Source organism: Eptesicus fuscus, chromosome 9 (assembly GCF_027574615.1).
Source record: "Eptesicus fuscus isolate TK198812 chromosome 9, DD_ASM_mEF_20220401, whole genome shotgun sequence".
In the NCBI taxonomy this organism is placed as follows: domain Eukaryota; kingdom Metazoa; phylum Chordata; class Mammalia; order Chiroptera; family Vespertilionidae; genus Eptesicus; species Eptesicus fuscus.
Window position 1 is genome coordinate 90,595,123 of NC_072481.1, and position 24,907 is coordinate 90,620,029.

General features: G+C 41.6%; 1 protein-coding gene across 5 annotated transcripts in view; it reads left to right on the forward strand.

Moving 5' to 3' along the window:
• Positions 1–24,907, forward strand: part of LYRM4 (LYR motif containing 4) — a 138,868-nt gene that overhangs the window by 213 nt on the left and 113,748 nt on the right. For 3 of the 5 annotated variants that reach the window (XR_008557120.1, XM_028130182.2, XM_054721520.1), the window contains exons 1-2: positions 119–444; positions 23,218–23,338. Coding sequence is in view for 4 of the 5 variants with exons in the window: in XM_028130182.2 (XP_027985983.1) it covers positions 359–444; positions 23,218–23,338 (207 nt within the window). In the remaining variant the exon portion in view is untranslated. Of the gene's footprint in view, positions 1–118; positions 445–23,217; positions 23,339–24,907 lie in introns of those variants that run through there. The other 2 variants (XM_054721519.1, XM_008154859.3) reach the window with 2 other exon arrangements.

A 24,907-nucleotide genomic window follows, 5' to 3' on the forward strand; every position in this document is an offset into this window, starting at 1 on the left:
GCTCTGTCGCCTCGGCGGCCCCTTCGGCTCTGCCCGCCCCTCAGCCCGCTCCCAGCGTTGCTGCTAGCCGGAGCCTTTGGCGGGGCGGGGGGGGGAGCAGGAACGCCTTCCCCGAGGGCGCCTCCCCCTTAGCTGCCCGAAGCCCGCCTGCGCCCGCCTCCGAAGTTCCGAGCGACGCCGGGCTCGGTCCGCTGCGGCCGGAGGCGGCGGCGCTGCTCGCCCAGGCCAAGACCCGGCCCTCTGGCCTCACCTAACCACACTGCATTTGAGGTCGTGGATTTCCATAGGCTGAAATTTTGTGATTCGGTTAAACTCGGGACCTCCGCGAAGAGGACCCACTTATTTTTTTCTTTCCAAAATGGCAGCCTCCAGCCGAGCACGAGTGTTAGATCTGTACCGAGCGATGCTGAGAGAGAGCAAGCAATTCAGCGCCTACAATTACAGGTGACCCGACGGGCGGCGGGGGCCGGGAGGTCCGGGTGGGCTGTGCGGGGAGCCTCGGTCCTGCGCCGGCAGCTCGGAACCGTGCCAGCGAGGGTATCCCTGCTGCGAGCGGGCCCTCTGGAACCTCGCGGGGACTTGCCCTTCCTTGTGTCTGGGAAGAGAGATCTTGTGACGTTTGCCTCTGAGCCGGTTCGTGCTCTGGGAGCATTCGTGGTGTGTCTGCAGTGGGAAGGATGGAGGTGAAAGCTGCAAGGGCTTACTTTAGTTAACACCTGTTTGTTGCATACATAGAACTTCCCACAGAATTGGAAGAGTTGACAGAAGTGGCCTGTCAGTAGCACATGTGCACAAGCTGAAGGCTCACCCTACGCGCACTTCCTATGTCTTAATTAGCTCTTTTAATTGCAAAAATCAAATCCGTCCTTTTTGGCCTAATTGGTGGCAACAGGGGTGGGAGGAGACACAAGTAGCAATCTACCTATCTATGTATATAAAAGGCTAATATGCTAAGGGTCCCTCCGCCTGTCCCACCGGTGGCTATGATGCACGCTGACCACCAAGGGGCAGACGCTTAACACAGGAGCTGTTGTGAGGTGCCCTGGCCATTTACAGAGAAATGGCACCGTGGGCCTGGAGCCCACAAAGCAACACTCGGCTTCCCCCAAGTGGGACACAGGCCCCGCCACCACCCCAGAGCAACAGCCCACCAAATCGCAGCCCACTCAGCCGAGACCCCATGGCACAAAATGCGGCCCACAGCCCAGCCCTGAAACGGTGGCTGGGGCACCAGGTAATGATGTCACATAGCAATGCCTGGCTTCCTCTCTGTAACACTAGCCTCCTTGGAGTTTCTTCAGCCCAGGAACACGATTTGCTTTATAGCCAGGTGGAAACATTTTACACTGTAAACAAATATCTGTGAAGCATTTTCCCGTGCCTCATCTCATTTGGTCCTCACAGAGTCCTGGAGTAGGTAGATAGGAGACTCCGTGGAATCCTATTTTCTTTTCATTAGCCGGAAAACGGACATTTAGAAAGCTTAGAACTTTGACCCGACTGAAAAGAAGTAAGAAATGGTGGACCTTGAAAATGACTTCAGGTTTTCTCACTGCACAGAATATAGTCAAACACTGCTGCAGTTAAGTATTTTACCCTTTGTTCTCCCTGCATGATCTACAATAATAATCTGCTTCATGTTGATATTTACTGCTGTGTTACTGACAACTACCTGAAAGAGAAGTTGGGTTGCTTCACTGGACTGGAAAAAGTTTAGCTAAATCAGAAAGCAGGTCTAATTAAGCAAGCTTATCTATATATAAAGCTTTCGCTGGCACCAGTCACACACGTGTGTTTCCATCTGTCATTGTCTATCATGAATTTGGTTGACACTTCTATTAAAATATTTCTTCTAATTTCCTTTCAATGTGCACGAATTCATGCACTGGGACACTAGTAAAGGAATAAAGGTCTCACAAAAACTTCAGGAGCTGAAATGTTTATCATGGCCTGTCCAGATGGAAATCCAGCTTTTAGGATATTACCAGAAACAGGAGAGTGAGACCTTAAACTTTTACATCCTTGCCCTAACCAGTTTGGCTCAGTGGCTAGAGCATCGGCCTGCAGACTAAAGGGTCCCAGGTTCGATTCCGGTCAAGGGCATGTACCTTGGTTGCGGGCACATCCCCAGTAGAGGGCGTGCAGGAGGCAACTTATCGATGTTTCTCTCTCATCAATGTTTCTCTCTATCCCTCTCCCTTCTTCTCTGTAAAAAATCAATAAAATATATATTTAAAAAATAAAAATAAACTTTTACATCCTTAATGTAGCGCACAACTTTTTCCTTGTCTGCCCCATTCTCCTGTTTGCTCTTGAGTCCCTTATCCTTACTCTTCACTTTCTATACCTTTTGTGAACTTCGAAGCTTCAGCACTCTAATCTGCTTCCTTGTAACTTCTGACTCACCACTGTGTGTATTTTACAAATTTTTCTCTCTGAATGCTATTAGATTTGGTGTCTTCTAGTAACTACCAGATCCACTTTGAATTTGAAATTAATTCTCAAAGCAAGAATCTGATAAGACCAGTTCATTTAATTACACCATGTCTTATTCTTGGTGATTGGCCAGCTTGTGGATTGGGTTCCTAAGAGCAAAGCCTATCCCAAGAACAGACCTAGTTAGGTAGTCCCCCACCACACACACACCCCTCTGTTTGAGCTGGCAGGCCCTGTGATTGGTACATCAGAACATCTTGGGCTAGCCAAAGGAACACTAAACCTCTCAAGCAGTAACTAATTTTTAGATACCTGCATGGAAAGGGAACTCAGCCTATAAATTTGCAAACAGTATCTAAGTCACACTGGTGAGGTTATATCTACCTGGTCAAGTAGATAAAAAGAAACATTTTGGCCCTGGCTGGTGTGCTCAGTGATTAGAGTGAAGGGTCTCAGTTTCACTTACTGGTCAAGGGAAAGTATCTGGGTTGCAGGTTCGATGCCCAGTCGCATGCATGCAGGAGGCAACCAATCGATATGTCTCTCTCTTTCACATCAGTCTCTCTCTCTCTCTCTCTCTCTCTCTCTCTCTCTCTCTCTCTCTCTCTCTTTCTCTCCCCCTCTTTTCCCCTCACTCCTTCCCCCACCTCCCCTCCAGCCTTTCCACTATTTTTAAAAATCATTGGAAAAAAGATCCCTGGGTAAAGATTAACAAAACAAAAAAAGAACAAAACCATAAGACGACACTGGTCAAAGGCATGAAGTAGCATAGTATGCTCAGATCATGACAAAGAGCAGAATGCTGCTAAAGAGTAAAGTGTGATTCAGGGGGTGACAGAAGATGAGACTCTGGTTGGAAAGGGTCATATATTTAATGGCCAAAGGGCCATGCTCAGGAACCTGCACTTTATTCTTAGTTAACAACAGTCAGTAAAAAGCTTTAAGCTATAAAGTGGCATGGACAAATTTGTACTTTTGGCAAATTACTTCAGCAGCAATATAGAAGATAATTTTGAGGGCTAGATACAAGGATACCAAATGAGAGTTGGTTATGATAGTACTGAGGAAAGATTAGGGCCCTAATGAGGACAGGAATAGTGAAAGCTAGAGGAAAAAAAAAACATATTTGATTAATTAGAAAATAAAATTCTTAGGACGCCAGTGATTAGATTGAGGAATAAAGAAGAGAATCCAAGCAGAATCTAGAATGACGTCCAGGCAACCAGTTACACTGAGGCACAGAGAGGTTAATTGTAAAAGTTGTGCCATTGCCCTAGCTGGTTTAGCTCAGTGGATAGAGCATCAGCCTACAGACCAAAGGGTCACAGGTTCAATTCCAGTTAAGGGCACGTACCTTGGTTGAGGTTCCTCCCTGGCCCACACTCTGGTCAGAGCTCGTGCAGGAGGCAACCAATCGATGTGTTTCTCTCTGTCTTTCCCTCTCTCTTCCATTCTCCCTAAAAATCAATGGAAAAATATCCTCTGGTGAGGATTAACAAAAAAAACAAAAGTTGTGCCATTAACTGACTTAAGAAATACAGAAATATCTGCTCTTGTGGAGGGAAGGCCTTGGGGGCATCTTGAGTGAATGTTACCTGGGATGCCCAGCAGAGGTAGTTATTCACAGGAGTCTGAAGCTCAGGGCAGCAATCAGGACTGGAGTTGTCATCACCACTGACTTGTTGTGTGATCCTGGATGAATCACTCCACTTCTCCGTTTTGCAGATTCTTAATCTGTAAAATGGAGGTATTAACTTATTTGTCTCATAAAGTGGTAAGACTTTAATGATTTAACTCATGTCATATGCTTAGAATTGTGCCGGGCACATAAGTGGAATTTTATAGCATAAGTAGAATTAAATCTTATTATTAGGTGTTATTTCCAGGAAGAGTATTTAGGGCAGTGGTCCTCAACCAGGGCAATTTTATTTGACAGTGTCTAGAGACATTTTTGGTTATTACAACTTGGGTAAGAGGATACTTCTTTCATCTAGTAGTTAATAGTTAGTAGTTAGGGATGCTCCTAAGCACAGGATAATCCTCATAACACAGAATTATCTGATCCAAAATGTCTTATCATGCCAAGATTGAGAAATCCTATTTTATGTTGAGAAGATTAGTGGGCTTAGGATGCTTTTCTAGAGAACATCGATTGTAAGGTGTTGGCAAAGGAAGAACCCCTAATGGAGACCAAGAAGACATAGTCTAAGAAAATGGTCTTCAAACTAATTGATCTCTGATGTCAGCCATCAGTTCTTGAGTTCAGCAAAGAATCCAGAGCCAATAACTCTAGCACTAGATGAAGTTTATTTAGCATGCAAAATGAAAGTATACTCGAAGAATGTGTTCCAGGCAGTGCCAAGCCATTTTAGTATTTCAAGCAGACAGCAGGTATACCTTTTAGCTAGATCAGCCCCAAATGAAAAGGAACTAAAGACTGGAGGCCATTTGGGAGGTAGTAGCGTTAGTTTAGTTGAGTCAAAAGATGGTGAAAGCCTGATTGGAGCAATGGTGATAGTAATGTAGAGACATATTGAGAAGCAGAATTGCTGATTTTAGTGATTGGTTGAATATGTTGGATTAGAGAGAATGACTCAAACTTAAGTTAGGAGAGTATAATTGGAAGGAAAAAAAATTGTTCCTAATGAAACATCACACATCATACAGTGCCAGCTTGGTAATAAAGAAGACGTTTTCTGTGAGTACTTTGTGTGCAGTAATGTAGCTTCAGGAGAGCATCTGAACATTTCAGGTGCAATTTTTCGCACTCTGGCTTTAGGTGTTAAGTTACTCTGCAGCACTCTTTATGGCTTATCTCACTTTTCTACACTCTGACTTTAGGTGTTAAGTTAATCTGCAGCACTCTTTATATGCTTATTTCACTTTTCTTACTCCAGTTATGTATCTTTCATATATCAATGTTATTAATTTGCTAGTTAATGTTCATCAGGGTTCATTGATTGTATCTGTTCTCAGAGTAATTGTTTTATTTAATAGACTAGAGGCCTGGTGCATGAAAATTCGTGCACTGGAGGGGGTCCCTCAGCCTAACCTGCCCCCTCTCACAGTCCAGGAGCCCTCAGGGGCGGGAGGCGACCCGGCAATCAGGGGAAGGCGATGCCCCACACACCTCTGCTGCTGCCACTGCTGGCAGCGCAAGCCTCAGTCGGCCCCGGTTACCTGAGCCTCGGGCGGCCCTGGGCAGCTGGGCAGCCACCATCCGAGGTTTGCCTGCGCCTCAGGCCGGCCCTGAGCGGCTGGGGGTCTGAGGGGACTAGTGGACTCCGGAGGCAGGCACATGGAGCAGCCGGGCATGAAGGGACTGGGGGACTGGGCTGAAGGGACTGGGCACCACCATCTTGTGGCTGTGGGCGCCACCATCTTTGAGGGCATGGCAGTCAATTAGCATATTCCCTCCTTACTGGCTGTGGGTGCTGCCATCTTTGAGGGTGGGACAGTCAATTAGCATATTCCCTTTTTATTGGCTGTGGGTGCTGCCATCTTTGCGATGGCGTGAGGGTCAATTAGCATATTCCCTCTTTATTAGCTAGGATGGCTGGTACCCTCATTAGTTGTCATTAATACATCTGTTAGCCTTATCTTTATTTACTTATTTTATTTGCCTAGGGTAATTTTTTTTTCCTTTATTGATTTTAGAGAGAGAGAAAAAATATCGATGTGAGAGAGAAACATCAATTGGTTGCCCTCCATACGTGCCCCATCTGGGGATAGGACCCACAACCCATGGATGTGCCCTAACCAGGAATGGAACCCAAAACCCTTTGGTGTGCAGGACAACACTCCAACCAACTGAGCCATACCAGCCAGGGGTTCTGGGGTAATTTTTAAAGTGTTTTTAGTACTCCTCCTTTGGCATAGTTTATTTAAAATTAGTCATTTGATCAGTTACTTATAATTATGAATATTACTCTGTAGCATGATTATTTAGATTATTTATTTAATGCCTCACACATTTCTTTCTGCCTTTTGAGAATAAATACAATATTTTCCGTATATAATTATTCCTCCCCTGATCTGGTCCCTAAGAGTGATGTTTTACCAGAAAGCATTTCCATAGGCAGAAGCATCTCTTATCTAAAACCCCCTTGCCCGGCAAGGTGACTCGTTTGGAGCTTTGTCCTATACACCAAAAGATTGCAGGTTCGAATACCAGTCAGGGCATATACCTAGGTTTCGAGTTTGGTCCCCTTTGGGGAGCATACGGGAATCAACTGATCAATGTTTCTCTCTCACATTGATGTTTCTCTTTCTCTAAAATCAATTTAAAAGAAAAAAAAACACATATCCTTGGGTGAGGATTATAAAATAATAATAATAAAATAAAAATCCCTTTGCCCTTTAGTAAGCACAAAGCAAAATTAATTGAGAAAATTCTTCCTTGTAGCCAGACTGGAGTCAGAAAAAGCCATTGGTCCTCTTCCCTGGTTCAAATGTCTCTTATTCATTCGTTCGACAAATCTTTATTGAGCACTCACAATGTAAACATTAGCATTCTGCTTCTTTTCTTCCCAGACTAAGGATGAAAACATTTCAGTACCACGGTAGACTACTAAACTTGTGGAGACATTGAAATAAGCACAGCTTTAATTGTCTGTTTTAGCCTGAAACTTGAAACTCTTAAAGAAAGGAATTCCATGGTGGGCGTGTAACTAAATTAGAGCAGACTCAGATCAGGAAGCCTTCTGGAAGGGTCATTGCTCACAGGCTCTGCCCGCTCCGGCCCCTAGGATCCTGACTCCAATGTTCAGTCTTAGCACCTGGTTTAGGCAGCTTTCCTTCCTGATATCTGAAAGACTTTTCACTTGAGACTGTAGTAGTACACCTGAAGTATAGATCATATTTCCCAGGTTTCTGTGGTTGGTCCTTCTTTTTTTTCTCTTCATACTTCCCTGTAATTTTATCACAATCCATAGTTTCAATTGCTCACCTCTGTGGGGACTCTTAAGCCTGTTTTCAGTCCAAGCCCCTGATCCAAGCACCAGACACATCACTCACTTGCTTCCTGCAAGCCCACCTCAGAGAACGAATAGGCAACTCACACTACATCTAAACCTGCCACAACTAAGCTGGCAACTGGGCATTTGTCCTAGGTGCCTTTCTGTCTTTACCTCACTCCCTGTTCTTTCACACACTCTGCCTGGATACCTCTCCGGCCCCTCCACACCTCTTCATCCCCACTGCGTTAGCCTAGCCCCGTGGTCGGCAAACTGCGGCTCATGAGCCACATGCGGCTCTTTGGCCCCTTGAGTGTGGCTCTTCCACAAAATACCACGGCCTGGGCAAGTCTATTTTGAAGAAGCAGCGTTAGAAGAAGTTTAAGTTTAAAAAATTTGGCTCTCAAAAGAAATTTCAATCGTTGTACTGTTGATATTTGGCTCTGTTGACTAATGAGTTTGCCGACCACTGGCCTAGCCCAGTGGTCAGCAAACCGCAGCTCACGAGCCACATGTGGCTCTTTGGCCCCTTGAGTGTGGCTCTTCCACAAAATACCACATGCGGGCGCGCACATACAGTGCGATTGAAACTTCGTGGCCCAAGCGCAGAAGTCAGTTTTCGGCCTGGGCGAGTCTATTTTGAAGAAGTGGCGTTACAACACTCAAGGGGTTAGGCCAGTGGTCGGCAAACTCATTAGTCAACAGAGCCAAATATCAACAGCGCAACGATGGAAATTTCTTTTGAGAGCCAAATTTTTTAAACTTAAACTTCTTCTAACGCTGCTTCTTCAAAATAGACTCGCCCAGGCCGTGGTATTTTGTGGAAGAGCCACACTCAAGGGGCCAAAGAGCCGCATGTGGCTCGCCAGCCGCGGTTTGCCCACCACGGGCCTAGTCCATTGTTACCCCTCACCCAGATGGCTGTTTCCCTGTCCTGCTCTCAGTGCCCTCTGTATTGTATTGTGCTCACCATGAGGTTTCTAAAGTGCAGGTAGCTGACTTACTGAATTGGGCACCATGCTAAGTGTAATGTGGGAAGGAACTATAATTTAAAGACCTTGTATGGAGCAGAGCCAAGATTTAAACCCAAAACTTTGACTTCAGAATTTGTGTGCTCTCACCCAGCCCTCCCCTCCCCTTGCTTAAAATGCATCAGAGGCTCTACGTGGCTTTTAGAATTAAATTCCTTCTTAGCTTCCATGTGACTCTTTATGTTCTGCCTCCTCTCTTCTGATCTACTCTTCATTTTGGCCAAATCAAACTTCTCCCATTTTCCCATGGCACTACATGGTTTTGGGCCTTTATGTAATCACATGTTGATTCCTGTGTCTAAAACACACTTTCCTCCCTTTATACAGCAAATTTCTAATCATCCTTCAAAACTCAGCTAATAGACCAACTCTTGATAAATTCTCTGAAACCTCCCAAACCCATCCTACTCGCTTATTTAAAAAATAAATATAAGAAAGATAAAGGAAAAATCTTTAATTGCTTTTCATTGCTCCCAGGATAAAGTCCAAAATCCTTCCCATGGCCTGTATTTCCCTGTAGGGTCAGTTTCCCTGCCTCCATCCTTAAATACTTTGCTCACATATACCCATGTTGTTCCTCTGTTTTGAAGTTCTTCCTTCTCCATTCCTATAGGTCACTCCTGCTCGCTCCCTCACCTAGAGCCCACAAAGGCACTCCCCAGCCCTGTGAGTGCCCACAGCCTTGTGGACTTCTCCATCATGTCACTATACCAGTTGTAACTTTACATGTACTTTGTGGTTACCTGAGTAATGTCTCCCACTAGTCTGACTGCAGGCTCCAAGAGGTCAAGAATGGTGTGTGTGTTTGCACACCATGATATCACACCCCAGCATCCAGACCAGGCACTAGGGGGTGCACCAGCATGTGAATATATGAATTGTATTTATCATTTATCATAGCCCCTCCCTTGTTTTCCAAAAGCCTTGTGTAACATCCTGTCATTTAAATTCTCCTATCACTCTTGCTCCTTTTTCAGTAGACTGTCATCCCCAGTCAGTAGGCACCATATTTGAATCAACTTAGTTTCCTCGGTGATAACACTGTAAAAGCATAAGAAATGTTACAAGAGTGAATGCTGTATGTATGGGTAACTGCTTATTAACAGACATGAGTGAAAAGGTTTTGGTAGACCACCAGGGGTGACCGTGTTTAGGGCCCACAGAGTCACGTAATTTTTCTTTCTTTCTCTTCACATATCTCTTTTACTGAGAATTTGCAAGGGTCAAAAGAACCAGTGTATAAGATAATGTAGAGGAAAGTAAGCCTCTTTCTTTTCATTAATTAAAAATAATCAAAATGCAAAAACTACTTGCGTCATAACTGGTACTAGTAACATGTACAGTCATCTACTGGAAATAATCTTATTTCCTTAGTAATTAACTTTAATCCACAGTCACTTGAAAAACTTCACAATTTCAAGCATGTAATTACCACAGGGGATTGTTTCCTTGCATCTTTCTAACCCTGGGGAATAAGAGGGAATGTAGTGTTTATTTTTACTATATCCTCCATTTTTTTCTTCTTTAAGAATGGAGGAAAGAGTTATTACCTTTCAGCGCAGCCTGCTTTCATTTTGCAGTTCCTTGGTATTTTCATCTGCCAACCTGAAGCCAAAATATTTTTGTTTTGTTAATCCTCACCTGAGGATATTTTTCCACTGATTTTTGAGAGAGAGACAGAGACAGACGGGAATATCAGTTGGTTGCCTCCCACACACACCTCGACAGGGGCCAGGGATTGATCCTGCATCCCAGGTTCTCTGCTTATTGTCACTCATTCTTGTTAATATGCAGGGAACCAAACCCACAACCCTCAGGTGTGGGAGCCAGTGCTCTAACCAGTTAGTAGCACCATCCAGGGCCTGAAGGAAAATGTGTTTAGACATTGGAACCTAAGAAAAGAGAAGCTGATTGATTTCTTTTCTGTTCCCTACGTCTTTGACATGTAAAAGAGAATGGGAACTGTGGACAGCAGGATTAGAAACCAGCATTCTGTGCAGCCACACAGATCTCTGGTCCTGAATGTCTGCCTCATTGATGGAGCAGTGTGGAGGAAAGCAAGCTCAAGGTCCAGTGTGGAGAGAGCAGATAGACAAACTTAGCAGAATTTCCCCTTGAAGGATTTGCTGTTCCAAGAACTTTAGAGTAGAAATCCTGACATATCCATATATTGGTTTTTTTATACTCCCTGCCCTGTGGCTTCAAAGTGCAGGTCAGAATTTGGACTCAGTAATTTGAACTCCCAGATTATTAATTTTATTTTCCTGAAAGTCCTTCCTTTCCCTTGCCTGCTCCTGTTCAGTACCACTACTGAGGAAATACGGAATTGGCTGTGGAGAGGTGGAAGCCCCTGAATTCCTTCCCCAGGATATCTTGGCTCCCAGCTAATATCTTCTTTTATGTTTCATAAGTAAATATTTTGTATTGTATATGTTTTTCCTAAGGCTATATTATCATAAAGGGTGTAATTTTATAAATTGAAAATAAATTATCTTGGATACATGCCATACAAAATATCAGCAGAGGGATGGGAGCAGTGTTAATGAAAATAATATACCTGCAAATTAATAGTAAAGGGAGAGAAAGGAAAGATGGGAAGCAGGATTTTATTTGAGGGAAAGAAAATAAATAATCAAGAAGATGAACAGAAAGCCTGGGAAAGGTCATGTGTCCTTTGGAGAGGTTTTCAGCATTAGAATTCAGGTCAGGCTAGCTTTGGCAGAGCTGAGTTGACTACCTAAAGGTGATCTTTCCAAAGGAAGTCTGCGTGGTGTGATCATTTGGCCCAAGGCTACTTTATGTCCCCATTTACCCTCACGGAAGGAAACATCCCTGGACCACAGGCCCCAGATTCTTCCTGATCAGTCAGAATGACCTCCCCACTGTGGTCATTGCTTCCCTCCCATGCTCTCTGCTCATTCTCTTCTGCCCCATGTCTGCGTGCTCTTCCTTGCGGTGTCACTAGAATGACAGCTGAGGGCCTGTGCAAAAGGAACATCATAGGACAAGAAACGAGATTCAATAGGAAGACATCATTACCCTGTAACCCTACACACCAGTATGACTTGTGTTGTTTGGGATGTGGCGGATCCCCTGACAGCCTCATGGTAGGGTAGGAGTGGTCTACACACCCTCTCCACTGTCAGCTTCTACTTACTCCTCAGTCTACTGCAGTCTGGCTTGCCAAAATCTTTCTGTTACTTTTTTGTGTTTGTCATTTGCCATGTCTTCAGCTTTTGGCAAATGATCTTTCTTTCCTCCCCGACATGTAGGACACCACTGTCTCCTGTTCTCCTCCCCTCTTGCTGACACTCCTCTGCCTCTTCCTTCAGTCTGAGAGGCCCCGTATTTTACATCTTCACGAGCTCTTCCTATTTGCACTCATCTGTAGTGGCTTTGACCCTGTGTGATTCGCCTCTCGGTCCATCCTTTCCGCTGGCCTGCAAACCCTTCTTTCCAAGGTTCTTCATTTTCTGGGTATGCTACCAAATTGAGTGTGTCTGACCTAAAACTCTGCATCCCTCCCTAACCAGTTCCAGCAAACATGGCCCTCCTGCATTTCCTTTTTCTCCTTTACCCATAGTCATCTGTTCTTTTTGCCCAGCTGATTCTCTCTCACATGTTTATTTCTCTGACCAGGAGAACCTGTGTGTCTCCACAGTGATGGCCTTTGTTAGCTATCACCAATTTTCGTCTAGATTTTATTACAGCCTTCTACTGACCTCTCTGCCTCTAAGTCTTAGTTCTATCAAACATCAGTCTTGTTGCCACTAAAATGATTTTCCTAAATCTGATTGTGCCACTCTCTGAAGTCAGGCATTTAAAAGTAGCACAAATGGTTAACAGAAGCAGAATTTTAGAAGCTAAAAGTTGTGGAGAAAATTTGACTAGGAAGAATTGAAAAGAATAAATGCTGAATAAGAGCCCAGTAAATATAAGCCATAGTGTATATGTATGAAATTTGTTAAATTTTCTTGTCTTTTTGGGTATTCAAATAGATTAATTTTCTGCTGGTGGAAATATTGAGAATTGACCTTGAGTCAAAATTTGCATTTGCTTCCTATCATGTAGATAGGAAAGTAAATAGGATCATAAAATTAACATTTTATTGTTCTTCAAAGATCTGTATTCACTTTGCTACTCTAACTGAATTAAATTACTGTTAGTTATTTGTTTATATAAGGAGAGGGAAAAATAGCAAGTCAACTTGACTGAGTAAAATATGGGTTATTTACAAGGCTCTTGAATTTTCTCTTATTTAAATGCCTATGAATTTAGTAAGTATCTTGTGCCTGTATTAGTTTGGATCATCAATAATGTCTTTTTACACACAAATCCTCTAATAAGAAAAAAATATTTTTTAACATGAATATAGAATTACCCTTCAGAACTTGTATTGAATGACAGTAACTTCTCTTTAAACACTATTCTTTATTGAGCTGGCCTGGGAACCTTACCATCTTGTTACAATTTTTTAATTACTGATTAAGAAATTTTGGAACTCCATGCTTTCTCAAATAAACTAAAAACAAGCATTTATTTTTATTCGTAACTTATTTTAATATTCCTATCTAGTGAATCAGGATTTACATGAGAAAAATCAGGAAAATAAGGTTAGGAAAACCAAAATGAGACCTGGAATGGGGTGAGCAAGCAAACTGAGTGCTTAGAAGACAGGACATTTGGCAACCAGAATAGCCATAGATCTGGCTCTAAGCTTCCCAGTAGCCTATACAAAGAGAGGACATGACTAGTTATATGGTCACAGTGTGCAAAATATAAAAACAGGCAGTTGCTTGAAAGGGCAACACCTCAGCATAAATACAACCACTTTCAAAGGGCAGTTTCTTCTGGTATCTCACAATCTTTTTTTTTTTTTAAATATATTTTATTGATTTTTTTACAGAGAGGAAGGGAGAGGGATAGAGAGTTAGAAACATCCATGAGAGAGAAACATCGATCAGCTGCCTCCTGCACACCTCCCACTGGGGATGTGCCCACAACAAAGGTACATGCCCTTTACCGGAATCAAACCTGAGACCCTTCAGTCCGCAGGCTGAAGCTCTATCCACTGAGCCAAACCAGTTAGGGCACACAATCTTGTCTAATTATGACAATAACAAGCCCAGAGTGAATAAAGCAGTTCTATAAGAGACTTGTATTATATCATTTCAGGTCCCTGGTGCAACCACAGACAGGGTTTAGAGTATGCAGAGGAATGGATAGAAGGCTTGCCTCTTAGTCAATCTTCCATAAATGATACCTATTTCACTCAGAGTTTTGATACGTTTTGAACAGTAGAGGATATATTCCCAGACAAGTTATATTCCCAGACAAGATATAGACTGGGTAGAAAGCGAAGCTTTACCTTTACCTGGCGGGGTTTACAATGGAATGAACTAGCACCCTCCAGTTCTGTCTCAGAGTTTTTTAAGGGGCTGTTATGACATACCATCTGTTCCAAACAAAATAACTTTCAGATGAGACATTGAAATAAATTGCTTTTGAAATGAACACCTATGAAACTAAATTAATTTATTCTATAGGGTTAGTTTGAACTGTGAGCCACTTGTATGCCAAAAATTAAGGCTTTAGTTTGAGAAAATTTTATCCTAAAATAATATTTAAAATAATATTTTGAGCTCAAAGCCATTATCTATTAAGACCTCTTCTTGTTTGTTAAAACCTCAATGTCTGCATACAGGAAAAATGGCTTTCACTCTATGCTCGGGGGGAGAGAGAAAATTTGATCATACTTTTGTTCTTTTCAAGTAGTCATAGTTTTGTTGACATAGTTGCCCTCAGAAAGGAAAAGTTTAGCATGTACATAGTGATAACATTTTTTCTTTTTCGAAGTCTGTATATTACACGTACTAGTAATCTCAAAAGTAGTGAGAACATTTTATATTATCAGTATTTTTCAGTGGCAGGCAGACATATTTTTTTTCTGATGAAACTACTTTATAAATACTAATACAACAGATTACTTTTCTGTAAAATATTCAAAGTAACTTACCTCTACATACTTAATGTTTGTTGCAGTAGTAGAATTCTGATGATCAATTGTGTGTTCAAAAAAATATCTTAAATGCCTAACATAGCAAACACTGAAATATAATATGCTAATTACTATGAGAAACAAAAATATAAACATGTAGTTAGTATACAGTTATTAGCATATCTGTAAATTAGTTCCAGGACTATCTAATAATTTGCTACAATGATTATTAAATGAATAGTGAAGAAAAGATATAAACATAGTTAGTAAATGAAAGATCAAAATAATATCTGAAATTTTTTGTAAGGTTAAAAAAATTAATTTCTGATACTAGACCTATCAGGGGATCACTTTGTAAATTATATAAATGTCTAATCATTGTGCTGTTTACCTGAAATTAGTATAGAATTGACTGTCATCTCTAATTGAAAAATAATAAGTTAATGACTATAATTGTAGTCTGTTGATGTATATAAATCTTCTGGCTAAATGTAATTGAATTTTTATTTCTGTTAGAATAGAAATCTTACATTTTACCATTGGGTCATAGGTTTTATGGGAGTTGTTTACTTGTTTTCTATTTAATAAAAATTTTCAATTCACCAGTAGTCACAGAGCACAAAATGTAGTATGGCCTGTGGGGAAGTAAAGATAAATAGGTTTTAGCTTTCTGTCTTGGAAAGATGAAGAACCTAGAAGGCCTGTGTATGAATTCTAGTGTACAAGACAGTGCAAAGGGGGAATGCCAGAACAGTGCCGCGGGAGCCTAAAGTACGAAGACGGCTTGGGACGGGGCAGGGCCATTGTGGATTGGTGGGGCACAGGAGTTGGATATGTTCATTAGTGGGAACTAAATTTTGCTTGTAAGATATAACACTGAAAGCACAACTTTACTGTACTGTAAAGGGTGTTATTGGGAGTGGGCAGAGATTCAGAATGAACTTAGGTGCCTAACATTTTTCTTCTCACATTTCAGGGTTCCTTCACTGCAAATATTCTTTGTAAATCTTCCCAAGAGAATACTAGCATTTTCATATAACGCATATTGGAAATGCTGGTCCACATGTCAAATCAGATTTTCAACTACTTTAGGCTCTTGAAAGCACAGCTAGGCATTTGGAAGGCCCCTCACACATCTGCCACGTTGTCCATTTTCTGCCAGCCATTGTTGATCATATACATGAGACCTCCCTATTTCTAGGAAACACACGTTTACAGAAGAATGCAGTAAGGAGAGCTTCCTGATTAGACCTCAGTATATGGAACGTGGGCTGAGAGAATAGGGCTTCTCTTTCTGTGTTAAGTCATTTTGGTAAATACAGTTTATCTCACTTGTGTGCCTTTCTTTTTTTCTTTTTCTTTTTTTAATAATATATTTTATTGATTTTTTACAGAGAGGAAGAGAGAGGGGATAGAGAGTTAGAAACATCGATGAGAGAGAAACATCGATCAACTGCCTCTTGCACACCCCCTACTGGGGATGTGCCCGCAACCAAAGTACATGCCCTTGACCGGAATCGAACCCGGGACCTTTCAGTCCGCAGGCCGACGCTCTATCCACTGAGCCAAACCAGTTTCGGCACTTGTGTGCCTTTCAATGCAGAGTGGACAATTTAAAATTTCAGTAGGTTGTTAAAGAAGATGGAAGCCTTTTAACTTTGTCTGCCCTACATTATAATGATTACTAAATACCTACTGTGAATGTGCCATTTGTTTATTCTGGACAGGGCTTATTGGATCATGGAATTGCAAACAATGCTGAGGCCAAATACCTTCTTGTTCTGAGCATGATGTATATTGAAAAGCTGCCTTGGATTTAGGTCGAGTAATAAAGTTTCAGTAAACTCAAGATGAAAGGGTGTTGCAGATTTCTGATCCCTGAAGTTTTTTGTGCTAAAATATAAGTGGTGGTGGTGAGTAAAGCCCTTGGTAATTTATCAGTTAGCCCTGGTAGCTACACGGTTATTGTAATTGTCCAAAGAGCAGCAGTTGCTGGGACCTTGGACCTAAGCAATTAGAATATCACATTTCAAAAGAAAAACATGTACTGAGATATAGTGAAGAGTTTTATTAGCAAGGCAGTACATTCCACTTCTGTACCCTGGTTTCTGCCAATTAAATGGCACTACATTGCCTGTCTTTTCCATGTCTTCTAACCAAGGCATGCTCTTAAGTATGCAGAAATGTCCCCACCTTTGAGAAATATCTGTATCCCAAGAGAACTTCCTGGAGCTAGGCTGCCTGTGAAGCGGACAGTTTTGGCACAGGAGCCCATGTAATGACCACAGACACGGAAGGTTACAGGGACAGCCCATGGCCCAGTTTCTTCAGCTACAGTGTGCCCCAAAGGGAGAAGTGTAGTGTGCCCACAGGTGAAGAGTCCCACTGCTAGTCCTATGGCAGAATGAGGAGAGTTACGTTTATATTAATCATCAGAGTTTAAGATTTCATTTTTTATTGATCCTAAGAAATATATTTTGTTGTTGTTTTGGCAGATATGTGCAAAGTGTTGTTCTAACATTAGTCAGTCAGGATTAGTATGGAAAAGTGTATGATAAACAGCAGAATTTGTAAATGCAAAACTTTGTTCAGCCCTAGCTGGTTTGGCTCACTGGATAGAGCGTTGGCCTGTGGACTGAAGGGTCCCAGGTTAGATTCCGGTCAAGGCACATGCCCGGGTTGTGGGCTCAATCCCCAGTAGGGGGTGTACAGGAGGCAGCCAATGAATTATACTTTCTCGTCATTGATGTTTCTATCTCTCTCCCTTCCTCTCTGAAATCAATGAATATAATTTTTTTAAAATGTTTGCTCAATTTTCTTCAGCCTTGAAGTCTTCAAGTTCTTTAATATAAAATCTTAACTCCCAAACACTTAGATGATTCACAGAGATGTTATGGGAATAAATTTTGTAATGCATGGAAATATTTTTACCTACTTGGAAGAATGACACAATAACAAGTTATGTGTATTATAAATGGCCAAGCAAGTAAACATTGTTTTAAGACAATACAGCACTGAGATCAAAATAACTATCTATTTATTATATAGTGCCTGATATTCCTTGCCTCTTGCTGCTTATGACAGCACAGGAGATACAGAGGTTAATTGCATTTTTAAATTCATAGAATTTTAGACTTGACAAGACTTTAGAGAGGCCTCTTTTGTATGAAAGGCAAAGTTAAAGCTCTTCAAAGGGGTAAAGGGCCACCAGATTTTGTCAGTAAATCCAGGGATGTAATTAATATGTTCATTTGCATAAATTTACATATAGAGTTCAGAATCCAGTAACTCCAAGTTGGCAAAATAAAGTTAGCTTATGGGCTTCCTTGTCCTGGATTCAATCCAGTATTCAGGAATTGAGTGAACAAAGATCCTGCTTGTCCTTTGCTGTCCTTTCAATGTCAGGATACTCTGAAAGTTCAGCAAGATTTTGACTAGATTTTGCAACCACCAATGCCAGGCCCTTTGGCCTTTTTTATTTAACTCCTCTGTTTTCTGGTCTTTTATGGATGAGTGAGGTTACTGTATACCTGAAACATATTCATGTAGATTTTTCCCCCTCTTGAATAACCTAGCAGATATTCTGCTATTCACACATTTGGATAAGGCGAGGGAAAATTGCTCTTTTTTGGGCGCGGGGGGGGGGGGGGCGGGGAGGGAGGAGAGAATATTATGTGAATTATCCTTTAAAAAATCTTGTTCACAAGCTAGGTGACTTATCTCTGTCCCCTGTCCACTTTCCTGAGTTGTTCATTTATTCTTACTGGTTACTAATGGCAGGAGGAAATGATAAAACAAAAGGCATTTTATTTGACTCCTTTTTAGCAGCACTAATATAAAATTTTAATGCAGAAATTTGAGTTTAATGACCAAGAGGAATTTCCATTATTTGTGCTTTGTTTTCTCCCATAAAGTGGAAAATACAGAATTAATTGAATGTCCTACCATAGATAACTCTACATAAATTTTAATTCATTTAAAGGTCATGTTTTACATTGGCTAGTTCACACTATAATTTTAAAGTACAATTTAATAAATTATATTCTCTAACCGAACTTTTAACACTTATTACATGATAAAAGCTTGAACTTGCTTTTTGATACTAGGTCAAGCTCATTTCTGGTAGCTTGGCAGGGGAAAGAAGTCAGAAAATTCCATCCCTGCACACAGAGTCTTTATGTCACAGTGATACTTTTTTTTTTTTTAAGTTTTTGGTGTGTGTTTTTTTAATATATTTATATTGATTTCAGAGAAAAAAAGAGAGGGAGAGAGATAGAAACATCAGTGATGAGACTGAATCACTGATCTGCTGCCTCCTGCATGCTCCCCACCAGGGATCGAGTTCACAACCCAGTCAGGTACCCTTGACTGTAATCAAACCTGGGACCCTTCAGTCCACAGGCCAATGCTTTATCCACTGAGCCAACCCGGCTAGGGCTTCACAGTGATATTTTTAATAGAAATAAACCAATCCATAAGAAAAGGCTATGTAAATGTAAGGACAATTAATACTTTAGTATGATTTTGTTTTCTTCCTCACAAGAGTAGATTGCAAGACTACAAATGAAGGATGTGTTCATCTTTTAGTCCAGGAATGTATGAGGAGAGGATGTGGATCTTAGCCACGGCCACCAACTCTGAGGTTCCAGCTTGCAGTGTGCTGCACTGTCTAAATAGGCATGTCTGAAACCAGACGAAAGAGCAGCCAGGATCTCACCACTGCTTGATCTGTATGCCTCACTTCAAAAGAGCTAGAAGTTTTATACGTGGCCTTTCTTTGATAAATTGGTTTACACTTTGAAAAATCTGGTTTGCAGCAAAATGTCTACGGCTGTGAGGATAGATCCAAGTGGTAATTAGAAGTTTAATTTTGTTGAATTACAGGTTAAGGATCTTAAATGTTTTTAAGCACCAAAAAGGAATCCTGGACAGAAATGCTCCTGAATTTTTCCCCTAGGGCCTAAGGGGAGCATCCACTACAGGATGCTTATGCCTTGCTTTATGTTATTTTATTAGTTATGTTTTTCTTTTTACAAGACTATTACTTTTTAAAAATCCCTATAGAACTTTACCAAAAATCTGTAGTTATATAAAACTAGAGGCCCGGTGCACGAAATTAATGCACGGGCGGGGGGGGAGTGTCCCTCAACCAAGCCTGCACCCTCTCCAATCTGGGACCCCTTGAGGGATGTCTGACTGTCCACGAGGATCAGACCTAAACAGGCATTCGGACATCCCTCTCACAGTTCAGGACTGCTGGCTCCCAACTGCTCACCTGCCTGCCTTCCTGATTGTCCCTAACCACTTCTGCCTGCCAGCCTGATCACCCCCTAACCACTCCCCTGCCAGCCTGATTGATGTCTAACTGCTCCCCTGCCAGCCTGATTGCCCCTAACTGCCCTCCCCTGCAGGCCTGGTCACCCCTAACTGCCCTCCCCTGCAGGCCTGGTCACCCCTAACTGCCCTCCCCTGCAGGCCTGGGTCAACTGCCCTTCCCTGCAGGCCTGGTCGCCCCCTCCTCTGCCGGCCTGGTCACCCCTAACTGCCCTCCCCTGCAGGCTTGATTGCCCCCAGCTGCCCTCCCTTGCAGGCCTGGTTCCTCCCAACTGCCCTCCCCTGCTGACCATCTTGTGGCGGCCATCTTTGACCACATGGGGGCAGCCATCTTGTGTGTTGGAGTGATGGTCAATTTGCATATTACTATTTTATTAGATAAGATAGAGGCCTGGTGCATGGGTGGGGGGCAGCTGGTTTGCCCTGAAGGGTGTCCCAGATCAGGGTGGGGTTCCCTAGGGGCGTGGGGCAGCCTGGGCTGCCGCCATTTTTGCTGGGATTTATTTATCTTCTATAATTGAAACTTTGTAGCCTTGAGTGGAGGCCTGGGCCAGCCAGAGTGGGTGGAAAGCTTGGCTTCCTCTATCGCCAGGGAAACCCAAGCCTCCTGCTCACTCCATGCTTGCTCCATGGCCGGCCGCCATCTTGGTTGGGTTAATTTGCATACTCGCTCCTGATTGGCCAGTGGGCATAGCTTTTCAGTGTAGTGGAGTGGTGGTTAATTTGCATATTACTCTTTTATTAGATAGGATGTCCTTTGTCTCTCACTATAGCCTTCATTTTAAAGTCCATTTTGTCTGATATAAGTATTGCTACCCCAGCTTTTTGTTTGGTTTCATTTGCATAAAATATCTTTTCCATCATTTACTTTCTGTCTATGTGTGTCTAAAGTGGGTCTCTTATAAACAGCATATGAGTCTTGTTTTTTTCTGCATTCAGCCATCCGCTGTCTTCTAATTAGAGCATTTAATCCAGTTACATTTAACATAATTATTGATAGGTATGTAGTTACTGCCATTTTGTTATTCGTATTTTTTATCTGTTTTTCTTCTTCTTAAAGAGGTCCCTGTAACATTTTTTGTAATATTGGTTTGGTGGTGATAAACTCTATCTTAAGCTATTTTCTAATTTCCTTAAATTTCAGAAGAACTTAGGTCTTTATAGTGTAAACCATACTGCCTTTTTTCTAGCTATTCTTGGCTAGTCACTAGTTTTTAGAAAAAATGAAGTTAATAATGACCACTATTGTCCATTTTGTTTCCAAATAGCCCATGCAGCATCCTGAATGAAGAATCGAAACAATAGATTATTCCCTGTGGTTAATCTCAATTATAAAATCAATCTGCATATTAAACAGAATATTAGGTTTAAATTATTTTGTCCCCTCTCTGCTCCCATCACCACCAAAAAAGAAATTATTCTGGAGGAGATGTGTGTGGGTGTGAGGAGGAATGATATTGTATCATACAAATAACCATTATGCTGTGTAAGAAAGTACATAAGAAATGGGTTTTAGCTTACCTACTATCTAAAATCTTATTAGATTAGAAGCTATACATGACAAAAATTTATATGTAATATAAGTCTATTAGTAAAGTCCTCCCATATAAGTGAATGTTATAAAGAGTCTGCTAGTACGGGGATCCCATTTCCAGTCATTGTCACTTTCAGAGTGAGAGAAAAAAACTCCTCTACAAATTCTCCAGTTTGTTCAGGTAGGATTAAGATGAAAGTCTTTGGCAGTGGCTTATATCCTAAAAATGCAAGTTCCTAAACTTGTCTTCCTTTTTCTTTATGGTTCTTAATATTGCAAGATTTTAGTTTACTTGCTTTTAAATGCAAATAGACCTGATATGTGAATTATTAATTAAAAGTTTCTTTTTAATTTAGAAAAGTATCTAAAACAAATTAGTCCTCTTTAAAATAAAGTTCCCTAGTAAATTGTATCCATCTCTCAACATCCCAGCTCCCAAGGAAATTATATTTTCCTTCTCTCATTTTTTTGCCTCTATTTCCATTCTTCTGTTTCTACATGTTACTAATAGTTTCCCATGGATTCTTTTTTTTTTTTTTTAATATATTTGTATTGATTTCAGAGAGGAAGGGAGAGGAAGAGAGAGATAAAAACATCATTGATGAGAGAGAATCATTGTTCAGCTGCCTCCTGCATGCTCCACACTGGGGATCGAACCTGCAACCCAGGCATGTGCCCTGATAGGGAACTCCTGTTTCAGAGGTCAACACTCAACCACTAAGCCATGCCAGCTGGGCTTCGCGTGAATTCTTTAGCTGGTGTTCAAAGTTAAGAACAATCTGTGATGCTACAGAGACTACAGAAAATTGTGTCTGATATGTTTGATGTGGGCTGCTTCTCCATCATTGTCTTTCAGTCTATGTGTGTCTGATATGTTTGATGTGGGCTGCTTCTCCATCATTGTCTTTAATCTGTTACCGAGGGGTGGGCCCGGGGGTGAAGGCCATGGCCCTCTGAGTGTGAGAATATACTAGGTTAAGGACTCTTGACTTAGCATCAATGGCTAATTATCCAGGCCCATCTACCCTCTATGCACACACCCTGGTATCACAGTGATGCAAGGAGAGGCGGATACTAATTACAGTACGGAATACCAAGAAGAAAGAGGAACAGTTTTCATTTATTGAGTCTTTTTCTTGTACCAGGTTCTCTTTCAGATTCAGACAGTCGTTATAAAGGTTACTCTCTCCTCCCCCAGCACCTCTTTGAGGTAGGCAGGATTGTGCCTGTCTGACAGATAGAAAACATCGGTTATGTTAAGAATGTTGGCCAGTTTCACATAAGCAGGGAGCTAGTGCAAGAATTTAAACCGAAACCTGTCTGATTTGAAAGCCTTTTTCTTGAACTGCTGTCCCATATTGCATGTAATTTATATGAGGGGAGGAGAGTGTTAGGCGTGTGGATGTATGTGCATATGTGTGTAATCTGCACTCTGGACTGAGGTAAGATCCTGATGTGGATGTTAAGTTACACAAGAAGAAGAAACAGCCAAAACATGGGACAATATTGTAGAGCTGCCCTGAATCTGACTTAGATCACTGCCTTGGTGCATTCATATGTGGTGCACTATTTCCCCCTCGTAGTTCTTGCTTTGTCTCGGTACATTAAAGGTTCAATTATCCCTATATATGGAGGGTAGCCACATGTGAATAACTCTATAAGGAATCAGCAATCTAAGGAGCATTTCAGTAGCAGTTTGCCATTTATATGTGACTTGTTTGGGGTAGATTTATATCTCTAAAAATGTTTGCTTAGTCATCCTAGAATAGTAATGGATGGGCCTGTCCCCAGAGCAAACAATGAAGTGAATTATCCATAGGAGAATATCAGACAGTTAATTCCTAAGGAAGAGCTTTTAAATTCATTTAAAAGCATAGCTTCAGAGATACTGACACCTTTCTTCCCCTCCCCACCCCCAAATTTATTTAGAACTTATGCTATCAGGAAGATAAGAGATGCCTTCAGAGAAAATAAGAATGTGAAAGATCCTGTAGAAATTCAGACTCTAGTGAATAAAGCCAAGAGAGACCTGGAAATTATTCATCGACAGGTAAGAAAGTTCAATGATGTACTATTTTTCATTAAGAGTTGAAAGCTTTGACACATCCCCTTGAATGCATGTCACTATTTTTGGTGTTTATGATTTACACAGAATCATGAGACTGTTCCTTTTACTCATATAAACATAGAAAGATGACCTATTATATTATTGAATTCAAGGAGAACATAAAAGAAAATATCAGCTTTCCAGAGTTTCCGGGGAATGCCTCCTTTGGGAAGCTGAGTTCTCACATTTAACTAAAGGTTGATGCTTTAAGTATGGGAAACTTCCAAAAAATGTTCTTTTTGTAAGATATATTACACACTTATACATGGACATATGTCAAAGAGTATAACTGTATTCTACTTTTCTTAATATTTTAAAATCATAGTTCAAGATATGATTATCTTGAAGACATGGTCATTGGTAGGAAACGAATTTTGTTGCCACATGGAAGGTGTATCTGCAGGTGGAAATGGTGTGATCAGCTGCTTTGGGATTGACCCCATAAAGGACCCTGAAAGGTGCTTTTGTTTTCATCAGTAGAAGTGCCAGGGATCACCTTGATTTGTGCTTTCCTTTCTCTTTCTCTTGAGGTAGAGTGGAGCAGCTGCTACAACATGGTCTCTAGATAGTGCGATATATCCATCTTTGTGCAAGATTCATTGGAAAGCTAAAGACTAAAGTAGCCTACTATCAGTTGGCTTTCTCACTCTCTAAAAAAAGTATACTTTTCACTATTTTCCTTGAATTTAGCAGTAATCACACCATAAGCTTCATTTCTACTTCTATTTGCTTTGCTCTCTTACTTGCAGTAAATTTGTTTGTAAAGTGTGGAAGGGAAGCCCCTTGCCATTTTCCTAATATCTGTTTGTGTTTTCGAAAGAATTTCTTTAGCAACATGAGGAGATGCCAGCTTGACTGACGTTATATCATATCATAACATACTAACATATATTCTTCATGCTTGACTCTAAACAGAATTCAAGAAAAAAGAAGCAGTATTAAAAACTGTAGTTTACATTTTATATCAAAACTAGAGGTCTGGTGCACAAATTTGCGCACCAGTGGGGTCCCTTAGCCTGGCCTGCGGGATCAGCCAAAACCAGCTCTCCGACATTCCCTGAGGGGTCCCGGATTGCGAGAGTGTGCAGGCCAGGTGGAGAGACTCCACCGGTCCACGATCGGGGCCAGGAAGGGACACGGAAGGTTGGCCAGCTGGGGAGGAACCGTGGGAGGGCTCCAGGGCATGTCCAGCCCATCTCGCTCAGTCCCGATAAGCCAGACCCCAGCAGCAAGCTAACCTACCCGTCAGAGCGACTGCCCCGCTGGTGGTCAGTGCACATCATAGTGAGGGGTTGGGCAGCCTTAGCATATCATTAGCATATTACCCTTTGATTGGTTGAACGGACTACCGGATACTTAACATATTAGGCTTTTATTATATAGGATTAGAAGTCTTGTTCTATTGCCTATAAAATGAAACAGTCTGTTCCAGAATAACATTTCAGGTTCTGGTGACCCTCCTTGAATTCTGTAGTTATTTAGCAATAGAATAACTTTGCCACATTCAGACAA